Source organism: Lithobates pipiens, unplaced genomic scaffold (assembly GCF_037356315.1).
Source record: "Lithobates pipiens isolate NorthernLeopardFrog02 unplaced genomic scaffold, aLitPip1_a1.2 Scaffold_16, whole genome shotgun sequence".
NCBI classification, from domain to species: domain Eukaryota; kingdom Metazoa; phylum Chordata; class Amphibia; order Anura; family Ranidae; genus Lithobates; species Lithobates pipiens.
The window spans coordinates 455786189-455812236 of NW_027507748.1; the positions used below are offsets into that span (position 1 = coordinate 455786189).

The following is a 26048-nucleotide window of genomic DNA, read 5'->3' on the forward strand; positions in this document are numbered from 1 at the left end:
GGCCGGCTGGCGGTGCCCCCTGTGGCTGTGTGCACATTGGTGAGGTGAGGGAGAGCTGTCACCCGGGTGGTGTCTGTGTAGTGATGACTTCCTGGGTGGGTGTGTACAGGGGAGGATCACACCACAGACACTAACACTCCAGTAAAGCTGTACAGAGCCAGGAGAAGCGCCCTACTCACCCCCAGAGCCGCCCGCTCCTCTCCTTACCACCTTCCATGTATCCTCCTGCCCGCCAGGTACTGCCAGCGTCACCAGGCGGCACTACACCCCAGATCAGCACCACTTCCACAACACACATCCCAATACATCATCACCACACGCCGCGCATAGCTTTCTGGGAGCTGTAGTGCGCTGATCACGTCATCTCCTCACGCAGAGCTGACACCACGTGGGAGGATGTTCTTGATTAGAACGTTTCCATGGCGGATTTCTATGTACCTTCGCTCATTCTTGTGCATGGTCTCATTCTCTCAGACACCGTGCTCTCTTTCCAGACTTATGTAGTCAGGGCTGTTTGTAGGAAACCAGCAGGGTACGCACGTCGTCACCCACGCTTAGTTGGTTGCTATGGGCGGAGCCTTTCCTACGGCAGCACCCGCCCGCCACATGAGTGTGGATGTTTGGTGGAAGAGACTCCAATTCCCGGCGTCCTCTGCGGCCAGGGGCGGGTTGTCAGTGTGGGGACTGCGCGTGCGCGCTGACACCTCCGAGCTGTGGAGTTGGGTGATCGGTGGAGATAAAATGGTAGGTTGGGGGTTAGAGGGAGGTGGTGGTGTGTGTGACAGCAGGCTACTACCGGGGGGTTAGGAGTAGTGAGGGCTAGAGGGGAGGAAGGGAGGGGCTGCTGTGTCCTCTGCATGTACACATCATGGAGGAAGGTCACCCGGGGAGCACTCACCTGGGGAGGGGGCCCCCCTGTGCTCGGACTAGTGGGGGGCCCCCTGTGATGGGACCATTGGGGGATCATCATCCCTGAATCTCCATCACATAGCTTCTCTATACTGCTCCAGCACCTCCAATGTAAACAAATCCACATCACACATTGTACTCAGTGCATGCATTCATCCACAACTGAAGGCTGCACTTTTATTTTTACAGGGATTACACCCCCTGTCATGTTTTCATTGCTGTCTGTGTCCCTGTTCGGTCGATTCTTTCTTTCTATTCCTCCTGTGTACTGCTATCGCAGAGCCTAAAATCAAATCCCAAATTTCGGGTTATCACCAAAAGAGATGTTTGGCTATGGAACAGGAAGACAAGCAAAATTTCCCCCGATGAGACACAGACGGCAAAAAAAAATAAAAAGCTGACATGGGTTTTAACCCTCTGTTACTCTATACAAAATGGATACATTTGCTTTCAGTTCTACTTTAGTTGTCAATGAAAAGGTATCTTACTGCATTTACTGGTTATAGATGATCAACATCTGTAATAAATATTGACGTTGTACCTTGCCGCTGCCTATGCAGGCACTATGGCGATAGGATTTATAGTAAAATGCTGGTTGACATACTGTATATAGAAGTGGTGCAGGCCGGCTTTCTAGTTCTGCAGTAATGTAGCGGCTTTGATCACCATCTAGAAGTACCCTTGATGCTTTTTAATATTATATAATCTGTAATAAGTCGATGGAACTTCAAAATAACCTTTTAGGCTCCATGCACACTAATGTTTATTATAAGCTAAAAAAAAAAAAAAACACTGGTAGTAGCTTTTTGTAGTAGCATTAGTGTTTTGCAGTTCCTTAAAATAAACGGGGGGAAAAAAACGCTATCGGTAGCATTTCGGCTGGATTCAAACCTATGCATTTTTTTGTGATTTTTGCATTTTGCAGATTTGCACTGCAGTCCATTTAACATGGTTTCCTATGGAACAAGTTCTGTAGTGCAAATCTGCAAAAAGCCCTAAAAATGCATAGGTGTGAATCCAACTTTAGGAGTGTTTCTGCTGGAAAAACGCTCCAAGAAACTTTACAAAAGATTTATTTTTTTTGTTCCTTAATGCTGAAGCTCAAAAAACACTAAGACCCCTTTCACACTGAGGCGTTTTTCCGGCACTTTTGGCCTAAAAAACATCTCCCCTGCAGTCTGTGTGAGAGCCCGAGTGCTTTCACACTGAGGCGATGCGCTGGCAGGATGTTTAAAAAAACTCCTGCAAGCAGCATCTTTTGGAGTGGTGTGTATGCCTCTCCTAAACTGCTCCTGCCCATTGAAATGAATGGCCAGCGGCGCTTTGCGGGTTGTTTTAACCCTTTTCGGGTGCTATCAGGGATTAAAAGCGCCCCGCTAGCAGCCAAAAACCTCAACAAAAACGACAGTAAAGCACCACTAAAAATAGTGGCATTTTACAGTAAACGCCCTCTCCAGTGTGAAAGCAGCCTAATGTAGTGTGCATGAACACATAGGATAACGCTGTTTAGCTTTTAAGAGCATACGAAAAAAATCAGTGTGTTTACACTTGTGCGACTTGGGACTGCAATGTCCCATGACAAGTCGTACCCCATGATTTCCAAGGGGTACCGTTCATATCTGTGCAACTTTAAAATAGTTCCTGCACTACTTTGGTCCGATTTTGGTGTTACTTGAGGCCCATAGACCTCAGAATTACACAGGCATTGCCTCAAGATACGTGACTTTCAGGTTGCACAGGTGTGAAAGGGTCGTTCAAAGCTTTCGTTAGAATAATAGTCGGCAATCCTGCCATGAGGATTCTTGTTCAGGCACTTCCTTTCTGTTCCTGTCTCCCAGTTGTCTTAATGATTAGTCACCCTGACATGTGGTGGAGATTGGGGATCGACCGATTATTGGTGCAGCCGATATTCATTTTTTTTTTTTTTTTTTGAAGCAATCCGTTATCGGTCGCAAAACTTACCGATTTTGCTTCAAGTGGTTGTACCGTGGTGATGGCTTCAGCTGCAGGCATCACCCCGGTACCGTTCTATAGCGCAGATGGTCGGCTCTTTTGTAATAACAACTGATGCAGCTCAGCTGTTACTACAAACAGCGGGAGGGGACATCCCCCTCCCGCTGCTCGCCCATTCCACCGGGAGACCTGAGCCACCAGCCAGCATGTCTGCCGGCTGGCCAAAGAACCAAACAGAGACGATGCTTTGTCCGTCTCGGATCTAATAACCCGAAAGCGATGTCATGAAATCACTTCCGGATTACTGGCATGCTAAGGACACCAGTTTTAAAAAACAGAAAGTGTTAAAAAAAAAAAAAAAGATCATGACATTTTGAATACCTTCAAGTGCAGAGGAGGGGTTTGGGGACTTGTAGACCCCCGATCCCTCCATAAAGAGTACCTGTCACTGCCTATTACTGTCACAAGGCATGTTTACATGCCTTGTGACAACATTAACCGTGATAAAAAAATAAAAATAAAGTGTAAAAATTTTAAATGCACAGAATATCAGCACATAATATCGGCCTGAGAGGTGGCTGAAATATCGGCACGGAAAAAACGATATCGGTTGAACCCTACTGGAGACTGTAGCTGGTGGTACAGATGCTCACTAATGCAGGCATGGTCTACTGTTGTGACTGTTAGGAACCCCCCTTACTGAGGACTGTAGTACCGCTGCCGCCGCTATTTCTGGTAAGGGAACCCTGTAGTGGAGCCTTTCGGCTTCACTGCGGGTTACCTACTGCGAATGCACAAAACGTGATGCACTTACGAATTGGCCCGGAGGAGTACAGCAATAGCCATAGCAGTTAGCTTGGTTTTTTTTCATTCAGTCCAGGGAGCTGAAAAAAGAAAGACTGAACAGGTTCCTCCATCCAGTCCCCCCACCCCCCCGAGGGACATTATACTCTGACAGTGGGCTTTGGCGCTGTCAGAATACACTGATCAGTGGCTGCAGCTACTGATCGACAAAAGTTTTCCAACGTATCCATTTTACAGAAGTCAATGGTTAGAGCAGGTAGGGCCACACACTGATGAAATCCTGGCTGGTCCCTGCTGAACAAGCCAAATTTCAATCCATCTATGGCCAAATTAAGAGCTCATTCACACCAGATACTGTGAGACTATGCTAGCACTAGCAGCTATCTTTAGTGCAGCCCCAATGCAAAGACAAAGCAAGATGCCTTTTTTGCAATGGTCCGAAAAGTACTGCACAGAACACAATAAAAAAAAAAAAACCTTATACTACAAACCCAGGGAAAACTGCACTTGGTGTTAAATGCAGATCAAGACTGCTACTCCCACTATATCTGAACACAGGATACACACAAGCATGGATACACAGGATACACCGAAGCATGATTTCACTTGGCTCTTATTTTCTAAAAGTTTTTGTTACTGTCTTTGTTCTCATTAGAGAGATAACCTTTTACTTGTCCGGTCCCAGTGGTATCTTATCAAGAAATAAAAGTACCGTATTTATTGGCGTACAACACACACCCCAATTTAAAGAGGGAAGTTTTAGGGAAAAAACTTTTTTTTTTTTTAAATAAACCACTTTGAAGCAAAATAATGGTCAGTGAGAATCAATGCAGCTTTATTGGTGCCCATCTATAGCCTCAATGCAGCCTAATCTGTGCCCATCTGCAGCTTCAGTGCCGCTTGTTCTGTGCCCACCTCCCCCATCAATGCAGCTCCCCATCTCTCGTTTGAAATCACAGAGCCGTCTTCTGTTTCCTCGGCTCTCAGTCGGCAGTCACATACACACTTCCGCCTCCACCATCGGCATTGGACCAGCTCCTGAGATAGACAGAACACTGGTCCAATGCCGGTAATGGAGGCGGGACTGTGTGTCTGACGTGAGAGGCGAAGACAGCTTGGTGACTTCCGGCAGCACTCGTCCCCCTCCTTGGTACGCTGTCAGCGTATGACATGCACCCACGATTTTCAGGGGAAAAAGTGTGTGTTATACACCGAAAAATACGGTATATACAGCCAACAATAAAAAAAAGAAACTGACAAGTTTCAACCCTACGCCACTCTGCAAACTTAAAAAAAATAACTGGTTGTAGTTTGGCTTTTAAAACCAAAATGCAGCCAGACACTAGAAGAAGGGTAGTGGTGACAGCCTCTGGATTTCTCACAGTGAATGTTTTCTTTGAAAGCGGAAATAAACCCATCAATTTAAAGAGGAGGTTCAGCCTGGGTAAAAAAAAAATAAGTCAGCAGCTACAAATACTGTAGCTGCTGACTTTTAATATTAGGGCACTTACCTGTCCATGGAGCCCGCAATGTCGGAACCCCAAACGGTCTTTGTAGCGACTTCGTTCTGCTGCCGCCACTATTTCTGGTAAGAGAACCCCGTAGTGAAGTCTTTCGGCTTCACAGCCGGGTTCCCTACTGTGAATGCGCAAAGCTTGCTGTGCTTTTGAATTGGCCCGGAGGAGGGGGGGGTTGAACTTCTGGAAGATCGGCCCATGGCCTGTCTCTGGTAGTGAGGAAGGGGACCTGTCAAAAACTGGCCACCCGTTTCCCTCCACCCCCCCATGAAAGGTGCCAAATGTGGCACCAGAGAGGGGAGGACGCATATAAGCGAGAGTTATGCTTTTGGGTGGAGCTCTGCTTTAACAATTTCAAAAAACAATTGCAATTCCAGCACGTTCCGTGAATATAACTGTGACATTGGTTGTGCTCTCATCCAAACTGTCAAACCATTCAATGGCTGGTGTCATAACTGATCACATGTGTAGCATCATGGCAGTTGAAGATCAAACAGGCCAAGATGGCAGCTTCCTTGGCTAAAAATGATTGGAGAGTTTAGTTCCGCTTTAATGAATAGAGTATGAGGTCCTCATGCCTTTAGCAGTCATAAATGTGAAAGAATTCTAAGAGTTTTGGCTGCTGATTCTTCACAGCATATCATAAGTGACATTTAAAGATTCAGCTGTCGGTTATCTAATACTGGAATCTGTACATACTGTATAAAATGATCCCATATAACCAGCTTATGAAACCCAGCTACACATACAGAATTGTAATAAGATGCATACCCTGGCATTCATAGGCACCTTCACATAGGCAAGGCTGCTGACTTGCAGTCTGGGGTGAGATGCTTTGTCACCAGCGGTGTCCATTAGCTGCAGCTGTGGTTTGGCCTCATTCTTTTCTATGGGGCTTGATGGTGAAGAGTATTGCCTGCTGAGCGCAACATGCTGTACTTTTTTGTCATATCGCAAAGCCCCAGGGTTAAAAATGCACCTCAACTGCCTGATTTTGCTACCACAACAATGCTCATGTTGAATGGGGCCATAAGGTAATCCATAGAGTTCTGTCAGTGCAGGGAACAGATTCATGTACCTGGTGCATTGATCTGCATATGGAGGGGGGAGGCACTGTAAGGGTGGAATGTCCATACTGTAGACACTCTATCCTCAGTGTATATTCAGTCCCTTGTTAGCTAGGACAGAGTCGGTTGTGCAGCCAGCAGCATCCTAGCAACCAGTGAAACATTCTGCCCATTCAGCTACCAGCCATGAGATTCCCCAGCTGACAGGTGAGTATAAACGGAGGGAGGGGGATGCTTGGTGACATCATTGTCCAAGTATGGCCCTTGTCATATGTAACTTATATTGTCATCCACCATCCCTGTCCCTTTGTTTACACTCACCTGTCAGCTGGGGAATTAACCAATTGGCATCTGATTGGGTCAGGAATGAGGCACTGGTTGCTAAGACGCTGGCTATATTTTGACCCATAAGACCTAAGTAGGATGCCTGTGGTGACAACTTGATAACTGTCCTAGTTGCAAGTATGCTTATATCAGCTTTCAAGCACTCAAATGCCTGGTGCCATAGCTGATCATATGTGGAGCACATGGTACCTGCAGATCTAAATAGCGGCTACAATGGCACCTTTTCTTGACTGCAAAAGAATTTGAGAGTTTAGTTCTGCCTTAAAGCGGAGGTCCACCCTAAAGTGGACCTTCTGCTCATTGGAATCCTCCCCCGCTCCGGCGCCACAATTGCCACCTTTCATGGGGGAGGGGGGTGCAGGTACCTGTACAGTACAGGTATCTGCACCCACTTCCGGCGTAGATTCTGCAGAAGGTATGCCCCTTTCTGCAGAATCTACGCCCCTTTCCGAAAGTCCCCCGCTGCCTGCTGGGAAACACACGGATCCCAGAGACAGCGGGGACCATCCTTATTGCGCAGCGCGACTCGCGCATGCGCAGTAGGGAACCGAGAAATTAAGCCGAAAGGCTCCACTTCCTGATTCCCATACCCAAGATGGCGGCGGCAGCACCCGAGAGACGATCGAGAGATCGGCTTCGGGTGCCGACATCGTGGGCGCACTGGGCGGGTAAGTGTCACTATTTTAAAAGTCAGCAGCTGCAGTATTTGTAGCTGCTGGCTTTAAAAAAAAAAAAAAAACGGCGGACTCCCGCTTTAAAGTAAAACTGAAAGTAACTACCGTATATACTCGAGTATAAGCCGAGATTTTCAGCCTCTTTTTTGAGGCTGAAAGTGCCCCCCTCGGCTTATACTCGAGTCATCGCCGTCTGACTGCTCGATCAGCGTATCGAGCAGACAGACGGCGGACATACTACAATTCGAAAGCCGCGCCTCCGCCTCCGCCTGTGATAGGCGGAACACTGAATTTCCCAGCAGCCTGTGTTCCGCCTATCACGGACATCGTCTCATCCTCGTCCGTAGTACGAGGATGAGACGATGTCCGTGATAGGCGGAACACAGGCTGCTGGGAAATTCAGTGTTCCGCCTATCACAGGCGAAGGCGGAGGCGCGGCTTTTGAATTTTAGAATGGCCGCCGAGGCGCCGACGAAGAGCGGCGATCCTGGCAAGGCACGGGACGGAGGCAAGGCAAGGCACGGGACGGGACGGAGGCAAGGCACGGCACGGGACGGAGGCAAGGCACGGCACGGGACGGAGGCAAGGCACGGCACGGGACGGAGGCAAGGCACGGGACGGAGGCTCGGGACACAGGTAGGCTGGACACACACACACACACACACACACACACACACGGACACACACACACAGGGATGGATGGAGACACACACACACAGGGATGGATGGATGGATGGAGACACACACACACAGGGATGGATGGATGGATGGAGACACACACACACAGGGATGGATGGATGGATGGAGACACACACAGGGATGGATGGATGGATGGAGACACACACACACAGGGATGGATGGACACACACACACACAGGGATGGATGGATGGATGGACACACACACAGGGATGGATGGATGGACACACACACACACAGGGATGGACGGACACACAGGGATGGACGGACACACAGGGACGGACACACACACAGGGATGGACAGGCATGTCTCACCCTCGGCTTATACACGAGTCAATAAGTTTGCCAGTTTTTTTGGGGGTAAATTGGGGGCCTCGGCTTATATTCGGGTCGGCCTATACTCGAGTATATACGGTAGTAATAAACTATGAGCAGACAGCTCTTTATTTCTGAAGAGACAATGCTATTGGCTCTTCAATGCGGCAAAGTCAGCCTGTATGTTTAGCAGAGAAACGGCCCCAAAACATCATGTTTCCACCTCCTGTGCTTGACTGTAAGGATGGTGCGCTTAGGGCATTTGTCTTCCTCCAAACACGGCAAGTCCAGTCAATGCCAAAGAGCTGAATTTTGGTCTCATTTGACCTCAGAAATTTCTCCCAATCCTTCTCCGAAAAATGTAAATGTTAATTGGCAAACTTCAAACAGGCCTGTACATGTGCCTTCTTGAGGAGGAGGATCTTGCGGGCACTGCAGGATTTCAATCCATGGCGACGTATTGTGTTACCAATGGTATGTTTGGTGATTGTGGCCCCAACTCTCTTGAGATCTTTCACAAGCTCCCGTGTAGTTCTGGGATGATCCCTCACTTTTTTCCGGATCATTCTTACCCCAAAAAGTGAAATCTTGCATGGAGCTCCAGACCAAGGGCGATTAATGGTTATTTTGTATTTCTTCTATTTGCAAATAATTGCTCCAACAGTTGTCTCCTTCTCACCAAGCTTTTTGCAGATGGTCTTGTAGCCCATTCCAGCCTTGCACAGGTCTACAATCTTTGACAGCTCTTTTGTCTTGCCCATGATGGTGGGGGTTGAAGTGGACCTTCCACTCATTTGTCTCCTCTCCCCCTCTGGTGCCACAATTGGCACCTTTTGGGGGGGGGGGACAGGATACATGACAGGTATCCAGTTCCCATTTCCAGGAGTCCGTGCCGCGGCCCATGACGTCACTGCGGGGCTCCCTACTCCTTCCCCGGGCTAGGAGGAGAGGGGCCTCGCACATGCGCAGTAGGGTTTCTGGCGTGAAGCTGTAAGGCTACACTGCTGGTTTCCCTCACCTGCAATGGTGGCGGCAGCACCCAACAGCTCATGAAAACATCAGCTGCGGTGCCCACATCATTGGACCCCAGGACAGGTAATCCTATTATTAAAAGCCAGCAGCTGCAGTATGTGTAGCTGCTGGCATTTCTTTTTTTCTTTTTTTTGGGCAGACCGCCGCTTTAAATTAACAGGACTAATCTGTGTTCCACATGAGCACATACTGTAGCCAGTCTGTGTGAGCTAGAATTATTGTTGGTTGGTAGGGAATCAAATATTTATTTTACTCACTGAACTACAACTCAATTTATAACATTTGTATCATGTGTTTTTCTGGATTTTTGGTTGACATTCTATCAATATTATCTATTATATTAAAATACACCTATGGTAACTATGACCCTTCATTTTTTTTGCAAGTGGGCAAAGTAAGGGACCGGTCACGTTCCTCCACCCCAAACAAGCTCATCCAGGTCTTTATAGACCTTGCTTTGTGCACTGGTCCAAATCATTTGGTGGAGGAGGATTATGGTGTGGGGTTGTTTTTCAGGGTTTGGGCTTGACCCCATAGTTCCAGTGAAGGGAAGTCTTAAGGCATCAGCATACCAAGACATTTTGGACAATCATGCTCCCAAATTTGTGGGAACAGTTTGGGGATGGCCCCTTCCTGTTCCATCATGAGTACGCACCAGTCCACAAAGCAAGGTCCATAAAGACATGGATGAGCAAGTTTGAGGTGGAGGAACTTGACTGGCCTGCACAGAGTCCTGACCTCAACCTGATAGAACACCTTTGGGATGAATTAGAGTGAGGACTGTGAACCAGGCCTTCTCATCCACATCAGTGCTTGACCTCACAAATGTACTTCTGCAAGAATGGTCAAACATTCCCATAGACACTCCTAAACCTTGTGGACAGCCTTCCCAGAAAAGTTGAAGCTGTTATAGCTGCAAAGGGTGGGCCAACTCAATATTGAACCCTACACACTAAAGCCTTGTACACACGGTACAATTGTTGGCCAACCGTGCGTCAGATTTTTGTCTTAAGGGCGCGTGCCAGGATCTTGTCTTGTATACTAACGGTACGTAATTATCGTGCAACAAACACGAACTTAGTGACGTACTATGAGGAATTTCAGCTCTTGAGCGCCACCCTTTGGCCCCTTCTGCTAATTTTGTGTTTGTTGACCATTGATTCCGAGCATGCCTGTTTGTACTTTCGACTTTTGTGTGACGGATTTGTGTACTGACCATATGAAAATCTGACAACAGACCACTGTCTGCTGAAAATTTACTAGCCTGCCATCCAACATTAGTTGGCCGAAAGTTGGACAACAATTGTCAAAAGGAGTGTACTAACAGTCAGATTTTAGGACAACAGTCTGTCAGCAGACAATCCCCTGCCAACAATCGTCGATTGCATACACATTGAAACTCCTAAGGTTGTCCACATATTATATGGTTTTAGTAAATCTGAAGAAAAAAAACGAAACAGAAAGTTGAATCGTGTGTATCCAGCTTAAGACTGGGATGCCATTAAAGTTCATGTGCGTGTAAAGGCAGGTGTCCCAATATTTTTGAGAATATAGCGTAGTTAGTCTGGTTAAAAAAAAAAAGACACAATTTAATCCTGTTCAACTCACAGAGAAGGGGCAAAATCTACTAGTTTAGCGTGCAGACTGGCGTGAATGAGCCCTTCACTATTCGCTAATCAGGACTTTGCTATTCCACTTTTTTAGTAAACATTTTTAAGTCTTTGTTGATGCATTGCCATGATAATATTAAGGTGCTGATTATATTTCAATGCTGGCAACCATCATGTGATAGAAAGAAGATCGTTGTGAGACCAGCAGTCCTTGGATTTGGAAATAGTCATCCTCTGTGACGGTGGGGAGGAGAAGTTGGTGTATGACACAGGCCAGGCAGAGGAGTGACAGCGGGAGGAGGGGTCGCTGGTATTTTGAGAGCACAAAACTCAGCTTTGCCTTTTTAGGGAGGCCGTGTAGGTGTGTGTAGAGGACGTGGCTATGCCCCTTCTTCATCCTATACTTCCAGGTTGTTTGTATATATTATACATAAGAGCGCTGTTGCCAGTCAGAGCAGACAGGTAGGGATCACTGTCACTTTATCATCTGTTATTTGCTGTGCTGAGATCACTGGGTGGAGCGACTTGTTCTCATTCTGTATGTCTCTTGTCTTTATTTTATTGCTTTCATTTTTGTGGTCACTTTAGTAGTTTGTTATTAATTGCTGTGACTACTACCAACAGCCCTTAAGATGTGTTATTTCAGTAAAGCTTACTGTATTCATTAAGGTGATGGTTAGAGTGGATGGGGGAGATTTACTAACGCTGGAGAGAATCTGGTGCAGCTCTGCATAGAAACCAATCACCAGGCCTTTTTCTGGCATTTATTGTTTACAAGTGAAAATCATTTTTTTTGTTTTTTTGTTTTGCTAGAAAATTACTTAGAACCCCCAAACATTATTAATGTTTTTTTTTAGTAGAGACCCTAGAAAATAAAATGTCACACTTTATTTGCGCAGCAGTCTTTCAAACAATTTTTGGGAGGAAACACTTTAAAGGGGCTGTAAAGTTAATTTTATTTTATTTTTTAAATAACAAACAGGTTACACTTACCTCCACTGTGCAGCTTGTTTTGCACAGAGTGGCCCCGAACCTGGTCTTCTGGGGTCCCTCGGCGGCTGTCTCGGCTTCCCCCCGCAAGTACTTGTCACATTCATGCGAGCTCCCTCGCATGGTGAGAAGCACTTGCGGGCACGCTCCCGTGATACAGCCAGCGGCTATAGCCGCCCGCTGTATCACTCGGCCCCGGCGCACGTCATTGGATGTGATTGACAGCAGCGCCAGCCAATGGCTGCGCTGATTTCAATCCATCCACTCTAGCCAATCAGTGGCCAGGCTGAGCGACGAAGAGGATGTCGGAGGTGAGCGCGGGACTTTCGAGGGGTCAGGTAAGTAAACCGGGGGGCTGGGGGAGCCAGCACTGCCAGATGTTTTTTCACCTTAATGCATAGAATGTATTAAGGTGAAAAAATATTTACCTTTACAACTCCTTTAATAAATGTAAAAAAATAACAGTAAACTTAGCCCTTTTTTTTTTTTTTGGGAAAGATGACGTTACTCCAAGTTAAATAGATACCCAGCATGTCACACTTTAAAATTGCGTACATTCGTGGAATAGTAAAAAACTGCGTACTTAAAAAATCTCCATAGGCGACACTTTCCCTTTTTTAAAATTTTTTTTTTATAGATTACCTGTTTAGAGCTACAGAGGAGGTCTTGCGCTAGAATTGTCGCTTTCGCTCTAACAATTGCGGCAATATCTCACATGTGTGGCCTGAACACCGTTTACATATGCGCAACTTACGCATGTATCCACTTCTGCGCTGAGCGCTCCAAAACCGCCCAAAAGATCCTGCTTGCAGGTGTTTTCCTAACATCCCGCAAGCGCACCGCCCCAGTGTGAAAGCACTTAGAGGAGGGAGGCAGTTTTCAGACGCTTTACAGGCTCTATTTCTAGAGCTAAAACGCCTGAAAACTGCCACAGTGTGAAAGGGGTCTAAGGCTGGATTCACACCTATGCAGTTTTAGTGCTCTTTGTATTTTGCAGATTTGCTCTACTGTCCATTTAACATGGTTTCCTATGGAACACGTTCTGTAGTGCAAATCTGCAGAAAGAACTAAAAATGCATAGGTGTCAATCCAGCCTTACAAGGATTGTAAACATCCCTTGTTATAGAAATAAGCATGATGAGTCCTCTTTATTGAGAGATGACCTTTAAAAGCAAAATATAAAAAAATCCTGTTCTTCTGTCCGAGGACCGGAAGTGACAACAGAGGTCGCTTCGGTCCTCCAAGGTCTTAGAGCCAAGGGCTATCTTGCTCTCTCTCAACTTTCTGCCATCGGCTGCATCAGACCTGTTCTAAACTTATCGACGGCTCAGGTAAGCTCAAAATTTACCGGAAAGTGGCGGGAGACTCTCCCACCGCCTATAAAAGTGATCTCATGGTGAACCTGCCGATGGGACAGCTTTTATCTGAAAGCCGGCCACCTAAGGGAAAAAAACAATACTGGGTTATGGCAGCTAGATGCTGCCATAACGATGGTATTTAAAGTGGAAATAAACCCTTCTACAGTTTTCAGTCAAGGAAGCTGCCATCTTGGCCTCTAATGATTCTTCAACTGCCATAATGCCACACATGTGATCAGTTATGAAACCAGACATTGGATGGTTTGAAAGTCTGGTTGAGAGCACAACCAATGTGAAAGTTAGCATTTCCGGCATGACAGGAATGTAAAGCCTTGTACACACGATCGGAGAATCCATCGGACTGTGTTGTCAGATAATCGGACTGTGTGTGGTATGCATCGGAATGTTTCTGTCGGAATATCCGTCGGACCCAAATTTCCAACTTGTTGGAAATATTTCCCGACCAACTGGTTCGATCGTGTGTAGAGAATTTTGATCGGACCAAGTGCCACGCATGCTCAGATCAAATTCCTACATCAAAGCTATTGGCTACTAGCCTGAATGTAGTCCCATCGTAACGAAATTACGTCATCACGTTCTGAAAGATCGGATTTTTCGACAACTTAGTCCGACCGTGTGTATGCAACAGTTTCGGACGAGATCCGACGGACAAAATCCGACGGGCAAAATCCGACGGATTTGGTTGTCGAAATCTCCGACCGTGTGTACAGGGGCTAAGTGTTTTTTGAAACTGGGTTTACTCCCGCTTTAATGTCAAAATCATGATGTACATTCCGGGTTAGGCGGTTGGCAAGTGGTTAATTGAACCAACTGAAGCTGATTGGCTACCACATACAGCTGCTCCAGACTTGAGTTTTAGTAAATCTACCCAAATGAGGACTTTCCAGAATGTTCAAACATATAGGTGTTATTTATAGGAAAAGGAGCATGGGAACAATCGTGTAGTTGTTACCTATATTGACCAGTTGAATCATTGAAGAAAACCGGTAATCTGCAAAGCATAAACCCAGTTTGTTTTTATAGGCAAAATAATTACGTTGTTTTGTTATTAATAAGCATTACTTTACTTATTTATATAAAAAAAAAAAGTATTACTATTTTTCATCATCAAAATAAAAGATAAAATACAATGCAAAGTCTTCTTGACAGCTAGGTTTTAGGAGTCCTTCACGGGGGTGCTCGGCTCCATATAGCGCGAACAGCCCTTTGTTTAGTTTTCTGTTCTAGCACTAGAGTAGTAGAATGGACAAGCATTGACGGTACGGACTCATCCGCACCATTGAGTTTGGCAGGATGGGGGCATGAATCTGGATGCACAAGATTTGCGCCCAGGTCTGAGCATCTGTCCCTGCGTACCTAACACACTCAGCTGTGCAGGTGAGTCCGTACAACCCATGCATGAAACTCGCCAGGATGGGTTGCCTGCATACAGGTCAGTGCTAGGACAGAGAAGTAAACAAATGGCCCTTCACATTATATGGGGCTGAGCCCCCTTGTGAATGAGCAGTAAGGGTTCATTCACAACAGGTTGGGGCTCGTTCACATCATGTCAGTTGACCTGCATAGAACAACACAGGCTCAATGCCAGGAAACATAAAAAAGATTGTGCAATGGTGTACACTGTAAAAAAAATGCAGCATGTCTGCATTTTTACACCGTGTGGCTCATCAAATTGTATGTCACCATTTTGTGACATTTCAGTAAAGTAAATAAAAAAAGCGTTTGTTTAGTGTGCGGGATGAGGTGAACAAGCCCTTACATTGTGTATTAAAGTCGAAATCCCAAGAATCTGGCAATATGGGCCCTACTGGAAGGGTCAAATGTTCTTTTTGTCTAGGGGAGCATGTATAAGGTATAATACTTCAGCTGGGTCCTCTCCTGCGCTGCCAATGAGCCAGCACTGCTGCTTCTCTTAGGTGCTTCATGCCACAGGCGCATATTGACTCTACACGTACAATGCACTGCATGTGATGACATACTGGGGTTGATTTATGAAAACCAGAGCATGCAGAATCTGCATAAAAACCAATTGGCTTCTAACTTTAGCTTGTTCAATTAAAGTGTAAGTTTACCTATACAGAAAAATGGTAAGGTGAACTTACACAGGACCCCCTCCCCATTTACCCCCCATCTCCGCCCCCCAGTACCACTGTATCTGAGTCCCGCGATCACCCGCTGTGAAATATCAGGTCGCCGCTTTACCAGTCCAGGGATTTGAAATCTCTGGCTTTCTCTACTCCTCTCCAGCGCTGTAGCTGCTGACTTTTAATATTAGGACACTTACCTGTATTGGAATCCAGCGATATCGGCATCCCAGCTGATGTTTCCTTCATCTCTCAGGGTGCTACTGCCGCCATTCATGATAAGGGAAACCGGCAGAGAAGCCTTGCGGCTTCACAACCAGTTCCCTAATGTGCATGCGAGAAGCATGGTGCACTTGCTAAAAGGCAGAGGAAAGAGGTGGGGGGCCAAACTATCGAGTGATCTCGCCGCAGCGAGATCTCTTGGAAGTGCCCCTCAGAAAGGTGCCAAATGTGGGGGGGGGGGCAGATAAGCGGAGCTTCCACTTTTGGGTGGAACGCCGCTTAAACATGTTCCTTGTTAGCCCATCTGCATGCAGAAAATCTGATTGGCCCCAGTTACTGCCCCTCTCTCCCAGTCTGAGTGCTGCTGTACTATAGAGCTCAAGTAAAAGTCGGGCATTTAAATCCAATTATTGCTCTTTTTATATTTTTTATATATATATATATATATATATATATATATATATATATATATATATATATATCGGCACATAGATTTAACCCTTCGCTCTGCACTTATTTTATTTTGTTTTAATTGGTGTATGTGTCTTGGTGACCACTGACCCTGGAAAAGAAGATGCAGATAATACATATAAACAGGGATAGGCGTAGCAATAAAGACCTGTCATTGGATCTAACCATTCTATATTTATGCTAAATAAGGTCTACTTTTAATGCTTTCCCAGAAACCTATAGTGAGGTTGCAGTAAAGTCTAGTTGCCCTTCGCTGTTTGATCAATGTCATTAGAATACTGCTGATTGGAAGAAGTCACTCTTTTTTTCAGAAAGCTGTTGGAAAGGAAATGCTGAACAACGATTTTATACCTGAAAGGCCTTTGAAAGGAAATATAAGCACTATTAGGCTCCATGCACACTGAAGCTCAAAAAAGCTATTTCTGGATGCCAGATTGCTGGCAGAAAACACTGGTTGAAAAACCTGCTTTTAACAGCGTTTTATACTAGCGTTAATGAGCGTTAATGAGCGTTTTACAGCGTTAGCGTTAATGGGCGTTTTTTATAAAAATACACAGAGGACACTCCAAAAATCCCACAACACATTGAAAAATAGAATGCCGAACACTAATGAACGAGCGTTAATGAGCGTTAATGAGCGTTTGTCGTTTTTTGCCGCTGAAAAACGGCACTTTGAACGCGAATTTCTGGCGTTCAGAAAAAAGCCCATAAACTCCACTGCTCATTAAAGCTGAAAAACGTCCATGTGTGCATGGACACATAGGCTAACATAGAGTGGAGTTTATGGGCTTTTACAAAAAACGCCCAAACTCCAATAAACTGCAGTTTATCAGCTTCAGTGTGCATGGAGCCTTACTTGTCATTCCAAGCAGAACCCGGCTTCTAGGCCTATCGTTTATTTACATTAGAGGGCACGTAAAAAGCAGGGATTGACTAACTAGAAAAATTCCATTAATATGGTTCTTTATAATATTTATTACAGTTATGGGAATGATTTGTAAACCTATTTGGTGAAAAAAAAAAAAAACTTAAAAAATAGTTGGTGGTCTTTTACCTAAATACTTCCAAAAAGTAGTATTAAGCTCCGGTGTGCATGGAGCCTAATTGTGGACTATGCAGGCTTGGATAGGGGGTGGGGAGAGAAGAGTAGGTGAATTCCTTGGCATCCTAGACTACAGGGCTGTGTGTTTTTATTGATGCACACAGTGTAGGGAGATACAACTATAGTCCCTGAATGAAACGGTGGCTCCGTAGGATGCTACAAGAGAAAGGAGCAAACCTGGGACAGCAGTCATGGTACCATCTTAAAGAGGTTGTAACCCTAAAACAAAAAAAATAAAATAAAAACAAAATAAAAATGATCCTGTTCCCTTATAACAGGTTAAACAGCTTAGTGCTTGTGCTGTATAATCTGTCCCTTTCTATGCTGTAAAAACCCTGGTTGATCCTGCCTGCTCCTGTGTCTATCGTAATCATGGCTGATGATCCATTTGTAAGGCTGTGATGCAATTTGTAGCTGGTAGTAAAGTCAAAGAAGGATTATTGCCAGCCCCTCTGTTATTCTAAGCTATACTACACTGTGTACATGTTTGTATAAAATTGTGCCTCTAAATATCTTATTTCAGATTGTCTCTGGCCGGTCACATGACCTCCAGCCTCTCTCCTCCCCTGATCTAAGGGCTGTGGGGGGGGGGGGGCGTTAAGTGGGAAGCACAGTGGTCACGTGACCGCCCGGCTGATGTCAGAGGGGATCTCAGCCCCTCCCGCTTTAGTCCTTAGATCTGGGGAGGAGAGTGGCTGGAGGTCACGTGACCGCACAGAAACAATCTGAAATAATGTACAGTGGTGTGAAAAAGTGTTTGCCCCCTTCCTCATTTCCTGTTCCTTTGCATGTTTGTCACACTTAAGTGTTTCGGAACATCAAACCAATTTAAACAATAGTCAAGGACAACGTACAAGTAAACACAAAATGCAATTTGTAAATGAAGGTGTTTATTATTAAAGGTGAAAAAAAATCCAAACCATCATGGCCCTGTGTGAAAAAGTGATTGCCCCCCTTGTTAAAACATACTATAACTGTGGTTGTCCACACCTGAGTTCAATTTCTCTAGCCACACCCAGGCCTGATTATTGCCACACCTGTTTACAATCAAGGCATCACTTAAATAGGAGCTGCTTGACACAGTAAGGTCCACCAGAAGATCCTTAAAAGCTACACATCATGCCGAGACCCAAAGAAATTCAGGAACGATTGAGAAAGAAAGTAATTGAGATCTATCAGTCTGGAAAGGGTTATAAAGCCATTTCCAAAGCTTTGGGAATCCAGCGAACCACAGTGAGAGCCATTATCCACAAATGGCGAAGACATGGAACAGTGGTGAACCTTCCCAGGAGTGGCCGGCCGCCCAAAATTACCCCAAGAGCGCAGAGACGACTCATCCAAGAGGTCACAAAAGACCCCACAACAACGTCCAAAGAACTGCAGGCCTCACTTGCCTCAGTTAAGGTCAGCGTTCATGCCTCCACCATCAGGAAAAGACTGGGCAAAAATGGCCTGCATGGCAGAGTTCCAAGGAGAAAACCACTGCTGAGCAAAAAGAACATCAAAGCTCGTCTCAATTTCTCCACAACACATCTTGATGATCCCCAAGACTTTTGGGACAACATTCTGTGGACCGATGAGACAAAAGTGGAACTCTTTGGAAGGTGTGTGTCCAAGTATATCTGGCGTAGAAGGAACACTGCATTTCATAAAAAGAACATTATACCAACAGTAAAATATGGTGGTGGTAGTGTGATGGTCTGGGGCTGTTTTGCTGCTTCAGGACCTGGAAGACTTGCCGTGATAAAAGGAACTATGAATTCTGCTGTCTACCAAGAGATCCTGAAGGAGAATGTCCGACCATCTGTTCGTGTACTCAAGCTGAAACGAACTTGGGTTCTGCAGCAGGACAATGATCCTAAACACACCAGCAAGTCCACCACCGAAAAACAAAATTAAGACTTTGGAGTGGCCTAGCCAAAGTCCTGACCTGAATCCTATTGAGATGTTGTGGTATGACCTTAAAAAGGCCGTTCATGCTCGAAAACCCTCTAATGTAACTGAATTAGGACAATTCTGCAAAGATGAGTGGGCCAAAATTCCTCCAGGACGCTGTAAAAGCCTCATTGCACGTTATCGCAAATGCTTGGTTGCAGTTGTTGCTGCTAAGGGTGGCCCAACCAGTTATTAGGTTTAGGGGGCAATCACTTTTTCACACAGGGCCATGATGGTTTGGATTTTTTTTCACCTTTAATAATAAACACCTTCATTTACAAATTGCATTTTGTGTTTACTTGTGTTGTCCTTGACTATTGTTTAAATTGGTTTGATGTTCCGAAACACTTAAGTGTGACAAACATGCAAAGGAACAGGAAATGAGGAAGGGGGCAAACACTTTTTCACACCACTGTATTTAGAGGCATAATTTTATGTAAATATGTATACTCTGTAGTATGGTTTGGTAGAAACATTACTGCATTTCTGGGTAGGGGGCATGCGCCCGCCCGGCTGTGCTTTCACTGGCTCCAGCACATGCTGATCAGTGGTTTCCGGTCAATGATTTATGGCCAGGACCCACCGATCCTCAGAGCGAATAACAGGAGAGAGCTTTGTGTGAGTAAACAACACAGATCTGTCTGTCGGCAGCGATGTGATGCGTTGAACCAAAAATGATCTAAAAATTCATTGTTTTTTTTCATACAATTAAAAAGACAAGCATAATTATATACAAGTACATTCAAGTAATAGGAGCACCAATCCTTGAACAAATGACTTGTATAGCGCTGCAACTGTAGACTGAATTGCCTCAAGGCGCTTGATCCGTCCCGTGCTTCCTGCTTCTTAGAAGAGGTGGGTCTTGAGTTTTTTTCTGAAGGCCCGATGGTTTTCTTCCATGCTAATGTCAGTGGGTAGAGTGTTCCATAGCCGAGGTCCTTGGACTGCAAATCTTCGTTCTCCCTTGGATTTGTAGCGGGATTTAGGGATGAGGAGGAGGTTTTGGCTAGTTGATCGGAGGCTGCGATTGGGTGTGTAATGTTTTATTTTCTCACATAGGTATGGAGGAGCGTTTCCTTGTGTGCATTTGTGGGTGAGGCAGAGGGTCTTGAAAGTGATCTGATCCTTAATGGTTAGCCAAAGAAGTGTCCTTAGGGCTGGGGCGATGGATTCCCAGGGTTTTTTCCAGTGACTAGTCTTGCTGCTGTGTTTTGGGTGACTTGTAGGCATGCCATCTGGTGTTTGGGTAGTCCTATGTCCTTTATAAAGGTCACGGGTGCCCGCTTCTTCAGGACCAATTAGGTTTAGTATAGTAGAAGATTCATATATAATATATCAAAATAAATCTACAAGAAGAAAAAAACAAAAGTTAAAACCGTATAGAGATCAAATATTGGTACAGGTCAAAGCACAACATTGTTACATAATACATCCATATAGGTATAAGAAAATGCCTTGTATATTTTTGTATGTTTTAGTCTATATGGGTTGGGGAACCCAAACATTACATATCAAAGATTCTTACTCGCCCCAATAGGTAAATATAACATGCAAAGTTGGTTGAAGGGTCGAGCTCATTGGTCTGTCAAAGCCTACCATCCCATGGGAGGGTAACCCACAGGTATAAGAGTATTGCCTAGTCAAAATGATCAAACATATATGGACTAGAACAAAAAAGATGATGACCATCAGCACCGATTTATTTTTTATTTTTTTCAGAACACAGATTTTTCTAGTTTTGGTTTATGCAACTAAATGTTGTAAATCAAATAAGACCAGTGTGAATGGGCCCATAGTATAAATTATTACTGTGTTCAGATCCATATCAATTATGAATCTGAACACAGTAAATTGTACGAGGTGTGTCTGAGACCTAAGAGGTCTGATTTAAGGGAGCTGGAGATGCTTTTAGTAAGTAAACCAACACCAAGACTTTAACCACTTATGGGTTTAATGCACCTGAAGGGCTTTTTCACCCAGTCGCAGAGGTCCGTACAGCATGCAGATACAGCCGCCAATTAAAAAATCAGTGACAGGCTGACAGACACAGCAGACTGCATCAAGGGCTGTGCATCTGTCCCTGAACAGAAGTAAATGATTGGCTGTTTGGGAAGATCTGTAGAGTGCTGCATAAGTCAGCCTTTCATTGATTGTTAACAGGCTGCTAGCTAATGGTGTAGCAAACACCAATGTCTCCGTGGTGCATAAACACCACCCTTCTGCAAGCTGTACATGCTTCTGCGCCCACGTGAAGGAGCCCTGAATATGTTTCAATTATTTTCACTGTGACATCAGTTGGCATTTATGTTGCTAGAACAGTTCTGTGCAGTTTTTGTGTGACTACCTCTTATTTTCAGAATGCTTAAAATCAGTAAGTTGGCACTTTCTTGTTGGGCATCATGCTGATGAAAATGGTAAGTTCATACAGCAGGAACCTTGGTATCGCCCTTCTTTGATTTGATAAACAAAACTCCAGTCTGTAGCAGGGAGGGCATACTTAAATGGGCTTTTTTTTCAGAGGAAGCTTCAAATTTTTAGGTACTTTTTCTAACTGAGCTTAAGGCCTTGTGCACATTGGCGTAAAAAAAACAATGTTTTTATAGGTGTCCAGTGTGTGTGTGTATGTTTTATATATATATATATATATATATATATATATATATATATATATATATATATATATATATATATACACATATATACACACACATTGTGCTCAAAAGTTTGCATGCCCTGGCAGAAATGTTGGCATTGATATATGACTGATCATGACAATAAAATGTATTTAATTTAAGGATAGTGATCATTTGAAGCCATTTATTATCAAATAGCTGTTTTGGCTCCTTTTTTAAAATCATAATGATAAAGAGAAATTGCCCAATTGGCCCTACTCAAAAGTGTACATACACTGGAAAGTTTGGCGTTGGTACAGGTGACACACACAGGTTAAAATGATGGGTTTACTTCCTCTTTGATTCCCTGCAAAGGTAAAGCATAATGGACTACTATGGTCCATTATGTGTCACTTACCTGACACAGTAGCCAGCGAAGTCACCGATGTCCCCTGTAGTCCGGAGCATCCATCTTCTCTGTGGGTCTCGCTGCTCCGCCGCTGTAATTCGGCGAAGCTGCGATGACGTCACTCCCGTGCATGCACACGGGAGCCGCCACTCACGGCATATCGACGTTGACAGCCGCTCACTCAGTGCGCCTGCGCACCGCTGTCTACGGCACATGCGCCGTAGACAGCGGTGGCTGTCTTTCGGCAAATATCTCCTAAACCGTGTAGGTTTAGGAGATATTTCTTGGACCTACAGGTAAGCCTTTAATCTAGGCTTACCTGTAGGTCAAAGTGGTTTGTAAGGGTTTACAACCACTTCAAAGGTTATTTCCCATCTGAGGCTTTTTAAATTGTAATTCGTGTCTGTGTATAAATAGCCAATGCGTTAGCTCTCGCATGGATGCACTGAGCAGGCTAAACACTAAGCCATGGGGAGCAGAAAGAAAAACTGTCAAAAGACCTGCATAACAAGGTAACTGAACTTTATAAAGATGGAAAGGGATATAAAAATATATCAAAAACCTTGAAAATGGCAGGCAGTACCATTCCACTAAGAAGTGAAAACTTCTGGGATCTCTTGATACCGAGCCAAGGTTAGGTAGACCAAAAACATTTGCAACCACAACGGCCAGAAGAATTGTTCAGGATACAAAGAAAACCCCACAGGTAACCTCAGGAGAAATATAGGCTGCTCTGGAAAAAGACAATGGAGTGGAATGTTTTTACAGAGCAGAATAAGACAATACTTGAGCAAAAATAAGCTACGTGGTCGCCTTGCCAGAAAGAAGCCTTTACTGCGTCAATGCCACAAAAAAGCCCAGTTACAGTATGCCCAGCAGCACTTTGACACGCCTCACGGGGCTTTTTTTTGTGACATCGGAGCAGTAAAGTCTTCTTTCTGGCAACCTGATCATGCAGCTCATTTTTGTTCAGGTATCGTCGACTGGCATTTTCAAGGCTTTGGATATTTTTTTATATCTGTTTCCATCTTTATAGAGTTCCATTACCTTGTTATGCAGGTCTTTTGACAGTTTTTCTTTCTACCTCCTCATGGCTCAGTATCTAGCCTGCTCAGTGCATCCATGTGAGAGCTAACAAACTTATTGACTATTTTTATATACTAATTGCAATTTAAAAAGCCTCAGGTGTGGGAAATGAACCTTTTAATTGCCATTTTAACCTGTCTGCACCACCTTCTTTGTCTGCACCAAGGCCAAACATTCCAGGGTATGTCAACTTTTGATTATGGCTATTTGCGTAATTTCTGTTATTAAGTGATAGGAGTTTTTTGTTTTTTGTTTTTTTAATACGCTTATGTGCACGAGGTCTAATACCCCCCAACAATACCGTGCGGTTACTTGAAACATAATTTTTCTCCTGCACTGGATAGTAAGTGTTGTGCTTTCGTGTGTAACAATGCCTTTCCATGTAGTATAATGCTTTTACCAAACTCTGGTTTGTTGTTGATAGACATATATAGATGCTGTCCTTTTGAGTTTGCAGATAAGGCATTTTAGGCTCAGAAGAACAAAGTTTTGTCACCTTATGCTGATATGACGCATAATACTGAAATGAAGCATGCGCACAACAAGAGACCTAAATCTTTGTAATGAATAAAATAAACCTAAGTACAATGCTCAAACAACTTCTGCTGCTTCTTTTGCATCCCAAAGCATAAACTTAAATCGTCTCAGAAGGACAAGGTGCGCCAGTTTATGGCATTTACCCAAGCTGGGGAAAGGACTGCAATATACTGTTTAACACAGAATGACTGGAAACTAGAACTGGCAACAGACAACTACTTCCAGAACACATCCTTGTACTGCAAAGAGTCAATGAAAAGTACAGTAGACAAAAAGAAACTAGAACAATTGTATAACCGATACAAAGGTAAGGAACTCCATTGAACTGTATCAGCTGCACCCAGGGCTTTGTGCTCCAGTAACCTATTCATGTGCCTGCCATGGATGTAAGATAGAAAGGCCTCATTTATTTTCATCATCTGATTCTTCAAATGTCTTTTTTATTTTAGGTTATTTGTTGTTTGTTTCATAAGAATTGTGCAGTTCTGTGTTTTTGCCTGTTATAGCTTTTTGCTTTGTCATTTATTGCTATATTTACACTATGGGGTGTACTGATAAAAAAAAAAAAAAAAAAATTCCAAGAACCATTAATCCTGCAAAACTGCATGCATTCATTTTATATAAAGGTCTGCAAAATCAATTTTTAGGCTATTTTTAAGCTAGATGTTCTTCACTCAGGACAATACTGCATTATGGCCATTAGATGGAGCTGATAATCATAAGAAATAAATACTTCTGTACTATGGTCACCTGTTCCATCTAGTGGCCATAATGCAGTATTTTCCTGATTCACGCTGATTCATATGAATGAAGAACATCAGGCCTGGAGAGAAAATAGCCATCCATCCATGCATGTACATGCAGTTACAATTTTTTTTTTTATTACAACCCTATCTTTGTTACCCTGTCTTTGAGGGTTCTCATTTATCCAGGTCTTGGTATACCTAATAGAAGTCTGTCACATTTAACTGGACTTGTTCTGTAAAGTTAGATATTTAGTAGTGTATCCAAGCCACTTCAAGCGGTAGTAAACCCACTGAAAATGTTTTATTTTTTTTCCAGACCTGTAAGGGAAAAGGCATAATGAGCTAGTATGCACCCCATACTAGCTCATTATTAAATACCTTAGAACAAGGCCTCTGACATGTTCCCTCAGCGTGTCTTCCGGTTATTACGACTCCGGAGCTGTGAGTGGCCGGAGCAGCGATATTGTCACTCCCGCGCATGCACGTGGGAGATTTCTTTCCGGCAGGGTCCGCGCCTACCGGGTTTCCAGCCGAGAATCCCCTGTGAGTATGTGCTGCTGCGGTCAGCGGCTCATTGCGAGGGGAATATTTTTTTTTTTTTTTACCTACAGGTAAGCCTTATTATAGACTTACCTGTAGGGAAAAGTAAAAAAAAAAAGAAAAAAACTAATACAACCGCTTTCAGTTCCAATGAGTGTCAGGAAGATACCCCAGCATTTTTATTCAGTACAGAAAATGTTAACGTGATTGTAAAGTCTTATTTTTTTTTCTCCATATAAATAACAAACATGTTATACTTACCTGCTCTATGCAGTGGATTTGCACAGAGCAGCCCAGATCCTCCTCTTCTTGGGTCCCTCTTCCACTCTCCTGGCCCCTCCCTCCTGCCGAGCGCCCCCACAACAAGTAGCTTGCTATGGGGGCACCTGAGCTGAGTCACAGCTCCCTGTGTCCATATAAACACGGAGACCTTATTATACAGGATTTATTAGACATAGTTTGGCCCCACCCCCTCTCTCTACCATTATTTGCTAACTGACTGTGATTGAAAGCAGCGGGAGCAAATGGGGGTGCTTCTGTGTCTCAGCCGATCAGGAGGGAAATTCCCAGATGGCCAAGTCACTTGTGGACATCGCTGGACAGAGATGGGGCTCAGGTAATGGGGGGTCCTGGGGTGGCTGCGGCACACAGAAAACTTTTTATCTTAATGCGTTAAGCTGAAAAACCTTCTGCCTTTACAACCCCTTTAAGCCGGCCATAGATGGATCGAATCTTGGTTATTTCAGCATGGACCAGCTGAGATTCGATCCATCTATGGGCAGGCTGGTTGTACCCAAGTTGATCCATAAATCGGCTTGGATACAACCAGCCTGTTGGATTTTTTACATGTGATTACTGCGAGTAATCATTGTGTACTGCCGGTCGGGAAGGCCCCTGATGCTCTCCGCTGGCAGAACCAGTAGCTCTGTGGAAGTGATTCCTTCCTTAGCACTGACTGTTGGTGGGGGAATAAAGAGATTTTTGAAATCGCACAATCTTTGACCTGCTTAAA

The 26048-nt window shown here is 44.4% G+C and overlaps 2 protein-coding genes across 7 annotated transcripts in view; one reads left to right on the forward strand and one right to left on the reverse strand.

Annotated features, from left to right (window-relative positions):
* The window catches only part of SLC9D1 (solute carrier family 9 member D1), a 109190-nt gene extending 108655 nt beyond the window's left edge, over positions 1–535 (reverse strand). For 2 of the 5 annotated variants that reach the window (XM_077482840.1, XM_077482835.1), the window contains exon 1: positions 180–335. The gene's annotated coding sequence lies outside the window, so the exon portion shown is untranslated. Of the gene's footprint in view, positions 1–179; positions 336–438 lie in introns of those variants that run through there. The other 3 variants (XM_077482839.1, XM_077482836.1, XM_077482837.1) reach the window with 3 other exon arrangements.
* Positions 536–591: 56 nt separating this feature from the next.
* The window catches only part of DCUN1D2 (defective in cullin neddylation 1 domain containing 2), a 52053-nt gene continuing 26596 nt past the window's right edge, over positions 592–26048 (forward strand). The window contains exons 1-2 of one of the 2 annotated variants that reach the window (XM_077482841.1): positions 592–744; positions 23841–24057. In XM_077482841.1, the coding sequence (XP_077338967.1) occupies positions 607–744; positions 23841–24057 (355 nt within the window). In that variant the 5' untranslated portion in view covers positions 592–606. Of the gene's footprint in view, positions 745–11245; positions 11386–23840; positions 24058–26048 lie in introns of those variants that run through there. The other variant, XM_077482842.1, reaches the window with a different exon arrangement.